This window comes from Homalodisca vitripennis, chromosome 2 (assembly GCF_021130785.1).
Source record: "Homalodisca vitripennis isolate AUS2020 chromosome 2, UT_GWSS_2.1, whole genome shotgun sequence".
Lineage (NCBI taxonomy): Eukaryota > Metazoa > Arthropoda > Insecta > Hemiptera > Cicadellidae > Homalodisca > Homalodisca vitripennis.
The window spans coordinates 224,984,894-224,990,893 of record NC_060208.1 but is presented as its reverse complement, the minus strand read 5'-3'; the positions used below and the strand labels follow the sequence as shown (position 1 = coordinate 224,990,893).

At 32.1% G+C, this 6,000-nt stretch overlaps 1 protein-coding gene across 1 annotated transcript in view; it reads left to right on the top strand.

The window, feature by feature from the left end:
* The first annotated feature begins 602 nt into the window (after positions 1 to 602).
* Positions 603 to 6,000, top strand: part of LOC124355443 (cleavage and polyadenylation specificity factor 73-like) — a 29,154-nt gene continuing 23,756 nt past the window's right edge. Inside the window, exon 1 of the mRNA XM_046806585.1 lies at positions 603 to 838. Within this exon, the coding sequence (XP_046662541.1) occupies positions 768 to 838 (71 nt within the window). The 5' untranslated portion in view covers positions 603 to 767. The remainder of the gene's footprint in view (positions 839 to 6,000) is intronic.

Genomic DNA, 6,000 nt, shown 5'->3' with positions numbered 1-6,000 from the left:
TCTTAAATATGTTGATACTATAATTTGTGGGACTAAATTCTTCAACATTTTCCTCTCTTGCAGTGTTTACAATAGTTGAAGGTTTTTGAGCAATTTAACTTTAGAAATAAATATTACTGCCATTTCAATTTTATAAAGACAAGTAGAAGCTATTGGCTAAACATGCTGCTGAGCACGTCAATTAATTCTAAAATCTAAATAATCAATTGGTTTAAATTTAAGATTGAAGTAACTTTTCCAAATGTTATTCTGTGCTACTAATGACATAGCAGCTGGATCTTTGAATGTTTTAGTTGCGTGATTACATTTTGTGGTTATTTTCTGATTTGTTCTGTTTATAGTTATATTTTATGCTTCCTGAAGATGCGGGTATCAAATCCCACGAAACATAGATACTTTTTATCTGTTGCTTCATTCCAATAAGTGAAATACTATAAATATAAATATATACATAAATATACATATGTACCTTATATTTTAGCGTTGAACTTTTAAATGGACAGCTAAAGGCTAAATAGTGTACGTCGAGGCTACATGGGGATTTCAAAGGTGAATAACGTTAATAATAGGAATAAAGCAAAGAACTTTAAAAAAAACTGTAAACAATCCACAAGGTACACACTCCTGAATAGCAGTGGATTCCGGCAGTTCTACACAGAATGTGTTTTACTAGAGTTTTATTGTCAGTATAAATATGTCTATGATATTGTGTTCTTAATCTGTTTAATTTATACAAATCTTAGTAGTGTACGTAGCTAAGTGTAAACATGGGAACGAAAAGGAAAGCGGATAGTCAAGTTCCAGCAGAAGAAAGTGATCTTCTATCAATTAGACCCTTGTAAGTAGGCCTTTGTTTATGAAATCTGTAAGCCTACTTATTAATGAACCTTCAGCAGTCTAATTACTCTGTATTAGCAGGCTACTTCTGGATGTTTAGTAGGCAGTTTTTAACACTGTGTTAAAATTATAGTAACTAACTTAACCTTAAAGTATTAATTTTTTATAGATAATTATCCAGAGACATTTAATATTTGCAGAAGAATAATATAATTTATGGGATAGACTTTAATAAGTGACCTACACTCATTATTCGGTTGTTTTTGTCTGATTGTTTGACTTTTTTTATCTGAAGGCATAGGCTAATTCAGTATTACAATTGATTTAACTTAGCATATGATTTCACCTTATTACTTATAGCAGTTTTAATGTAGTAAACAATAAACAGTAAGAAGTAAGTTAACTAATATTTTTAGACTGAAAATGGTGATGAACATGAGGAAAATATGTGAGATATTTCTCACAAGTGATGAGATTAGTTTAAGTGGCTTCAACATGTACGTTTGGCTCCTGGTAACCCATGGGGAGAATTATTTCCTCCATTTCACAAAAGTTCTTACTCATTGCTATCAAGCTGGGCAAGTTATAAATATTGTAAGATTTCTTTGATATGTAACTTAATCTAGGCCTTAGTTGGTTTTGTTGTTTTGTAATGTTTGTGTTAAATTTATGTTTTTAAAACTGAAGGTATCAATTTACATTAACGTGACCATGGAAAGGTATGTTAATTTTTTTTCCTGAAAACTACAATTTTTCCTGAAAACAATATTGAAGAAAAAATTCGTCGGCAACGAAAATTGACGTAGCTACGATTTTTTTAAATCCTCTGAAAACTCTGTTTTTGACAGTTTCTTATAGGCCTAACTCCGTGTCTACTCAAACTCTGTAATAGCCAGATTTTTAAAACCGATTATCATACCAACAACGAGAAATTATCGTACTTTCATATAAAATAATCGTACCAAACACATTTAATGAAAAAGTATGTTATGTTCGTATAATAAATTATGTTATAATTAACTTTTGGTTTGTTACTTGTATAAATTTGTCAAAAATCTTTCATGGTACGATAATAACTACCCATCATGTATCTTACTGGCTCATAAAATCAATGAAATTATCGTACCTCTGGCAACACTATCCATATTTGACAGTTTGGTATTACTCCGCGCCTTCTCAAATAAAGAAGGGACGCCATTTTGAACTACTGTTGTTCCTCCGCGTCTATTATTAACCTCCTTGTTCAGTAGTGGTAATGGCACACACCTTTGTGTTGGATGTTCGGTATCTCACGTGGAAGCAATTCATAAAGACGAGTATACGTTAATCCTGTCAACGATGCCTGCCCGCTGCGCAGTGCTGCACACTGCTTGCTCTTTTAGAAAAAAAATTAACTCGAGCTTGCAAAAGTCGAATCCCAGATCACGTGATGCCCCTGCTCCTTAACGCAATAATGTCCGAAAAGCATCAATATAATACAATAATATACTTTCCCCCCAGTTCATATGCACCTGTGATAATAATACTTGGCTATAAATGCCCAACCCATGAAAAAAAGTCCATTTTCCATGGTCACGCTAATGTAAATAAATACCAAACTGTAACATACAAGATTTTTCTTGTTATGGTCATTTATTATAACTCTTATTTTGTACGATTTTTTCATATCGAAGTTGGAGATATATCGAACAATTTGACAAAAACAACCAAATAAGGAGTGTAGGCCGCTTATTAAAGTCTCCCCAATTTATGGGTAGAGTATGATAAACGGACCCGGTTTTTTATATTGAAATTATCAAACAATATTTAATTATTGTACCCATCGATATAATCAACTAGGCCTAATATTAATTAATTTTAACAATAACTAAATCATCTGCACCTACTGTACACATATTTTATATTCTAATACACAAAGACTATTTGCTGTACCTTTCTTGGTTTAAAGATGTTTGTTTTGTTGTTATGTTTTGTGTACTATATGTCAATTTTCCTGTCACCAGTCTTAATTTTGTTGTTTGATTAATGGTTATGGTTCTTTTATTATTTATGACATTACATAATTCTTTAGGGTAGGGTACGATAAGCGGACCCGGTTTTTGATATCGAAATTGGCAAATGATATTACTTAATCATAACCATCGATATAACCAATTGATACTGATTATTTATTTTGAACAATTAACTTAAATAATCCATATCGAACAGCTGTAAACACTCCAGTAATACATGTAAGGTAATATTTAAATTTTACATAAATATCATTAGATTATTAAAAATGGCAGTCAATTTTAGAAAACTACACGACATTGCTTTAAAAGATGATAAGACATGTTTATCGTGGCATCAACATGTTGGATTTGTACCAAATAACCCATTATTTGTGAAATTTGTGGGAAAGAAACAACTGTAACTGTTAGAGGGGCAAACATGGTCCTCTTCAGTTTTCCCTAATTTTGGTTATAATAACTTGTTTGATCACTGGAAATATTAAATTCATATTTTAATTTAAAACATATGATTGTTATTGAGGACTCTAGATACTTTTATATCGATTGATAGTCTTGGATTTTAGATGCGAATATTAGGTATTGATGATTACATTCTTCGATATAAAGAAACTGGGTCCGCTTATCTTACCCTGCCCATTCTTTAAACTGTTTCTATTCACTTGAAACATGTGACTTGAATTTTTTGTTTTAGATACATTGATATCGATTGATAGTTCTGTTTTTCAATATATAACTTAAAGTATCAATGATTGTTATAAACGATGTGAAAACCGGGTCCACGTATTGTACTCTGCTCTAATTTATAATAACATTTTTGTACAGCACTAAACATGAAGTTTTATGAAAAGAAAGAAATATTTAAAGGGTGGAACTAGGGTGACAGACAATTTGAATTGACAGAGAAATTTTGGGAACATTCTTTTAAAAAAGGAGGACGAATCCATAAGCAAGTTCTTATTCAAAACTTTTATTAATTCACTTAATCTGTATGTTCATACAAGTTAGTGTCATATATTATATATTGCAACAGTTTAATTAAAACACGTAATATTATTGTCTACAGTATAAAGAGCGGCCACCAACTTGATGTTGATATCAATTTTAAATATCGATACTATCGAACACGACATTTGACCTATAAATGATGTAAATAACCATTGCGAACTTTCTTTATTTAGATTACCAGCTGTTGTTATTTCATTTATGTAGGAGAAGGCTAGTGACGACAAGAATATTGGCAATGAATATGCAAATATTGGCTCAAAATGTTTTTATAAACACTGAGCAATGTTTTAAATAGCTGGATAGAGCTCGCCTAAATTGTCTTTGAACATTTTGGGTTCTTTTTCTTGAGATTAAAAAGTATGCCTTCAATGCAGGATACAATTTAAGTAACCTCTCAATGACAGAGAAAAGGCTAAGCCACCTAGTTTTGCAGTGCCATGTTGGTGGTGAATCTACCGAGTCACAAAAATCTTTCAATCCTCGGTACACACTATGTTTATTAAGAAATAATTATGAATTTTCATCACAAAAGAGTCAATGTCATAACTTAGTAAGTCACTAACTAGTAATACTGCAGCCCTGTGCAATTTATCCGTCATTCTGTAATTTTCTACAATTATTGTACCAACTTCAATTTCTTTTTTAATATTGACATATATTAAACATTGAATGTTTTTTTTTAATTTATTGTAGATGAAAACAAGTGTTGGTGAGATTAAATAACCCCCCAAATAACTAACCACCACGTAATCCTCTGTCGAAAATAGTGGCCTCTGCATAATATAAAGTACCTATAAAACTTAATCTCAGACCAAAATGAGTGCTTTAAAATTTTTTTAGTTCTTAACGTGTTGACGAGTGCGCCCGGCATTTGCCGTGCCCCTATGACGGTCCATACTGAGTGACAGACTGTTAGGGAGTAAAACAAAAAAAATTTTTTAAATGTTAATAAACTTGTTTATTATAGTTTAAATGTATATAAAAATACATTGTAGATTGTTAAAATCAATATCCTCGTTTTAAAACTTTGCTAATATGTGATACTGCTCAAAACAAGGATATATACAAAGGGCGACCACATGTTGAACATTCATAGCTGGTTTCTTTTCTTCTTTGTCCAGTTCGAGTACTGTGTTTGCATGCACACATAGCACTGCCTGAGTAGTTTTCGCTTCTTTGGGTTATTCTGGGGGAGTGGCCTTATAAAATGGCGACCTTGGAGGCGTAGCGGGTCTTGTGTCCCCCCTCCATAAAATAGTTTTTTACATTATCACCAGGTGCCACCACGATACAGGACTAGTAACACTGTACAGAGACACTATTAGGAACAACTGAAAAGTTCCAAAAATCTCCACTAGACGTCACAGTAAGTCAGTGAGAACGAATTGACAGTCATTAGTCTGCAACGGAAAATGCCGTGCCTCCTCATACGGGACCAAACGGCAAATGCCGTGCGCACTCATTTGGGTATGTTTTGCTGCACTCGTCAACAGGTTAAAGGAGTAAAAGTGATGACAAAATTAAATATCAGTCATTTTGGAGAAGTTAGAATAAAACTGTTAAATCTCTGATTAGGTTTAGCTTTATTACTAAGAGGATCTATTCGAGATCTTGAGAAAGCTCTCAGTTGTTATTTAAAATTCGATTACAAAAATTAAATAATAACATGAAAAAGTACCCAATTGACCTAATAATCATTAGCATCACTATCTGAATCATTGTTATTGTTTTGATATCAAAATGTGTGGATGGATTTCCTTTTTAGACGGCTTGTATTTCTCAGAATAAGTAGTGAATCCTCTCCTTATAAGAAATATGTCGTCTCTCAAATATAAATTCAGCTAAAGGGCTTTCGAAGATAAGTGCTTTATATATCTGTACCACATTATATTTTCTCTTCACTCCCCTTCACAATCTTTCTACTATCTGTGTGTAAGTACCAGTACTTGGTTTGTACGAGTGATTTACAGTCAAATGTGTAAATCTTCCAAATTGAAGACAGTTATATGTCTTCCAACAATCAGATAGTGATATTGTTCCTGTCAATATTTATTCATTTACGATTGGTAACAATGTATCACTAAAATATGTTTTAATAAGTACTAAAAGTACTTATTGGAGTCACTTTCAATTTTACCAAAACCCT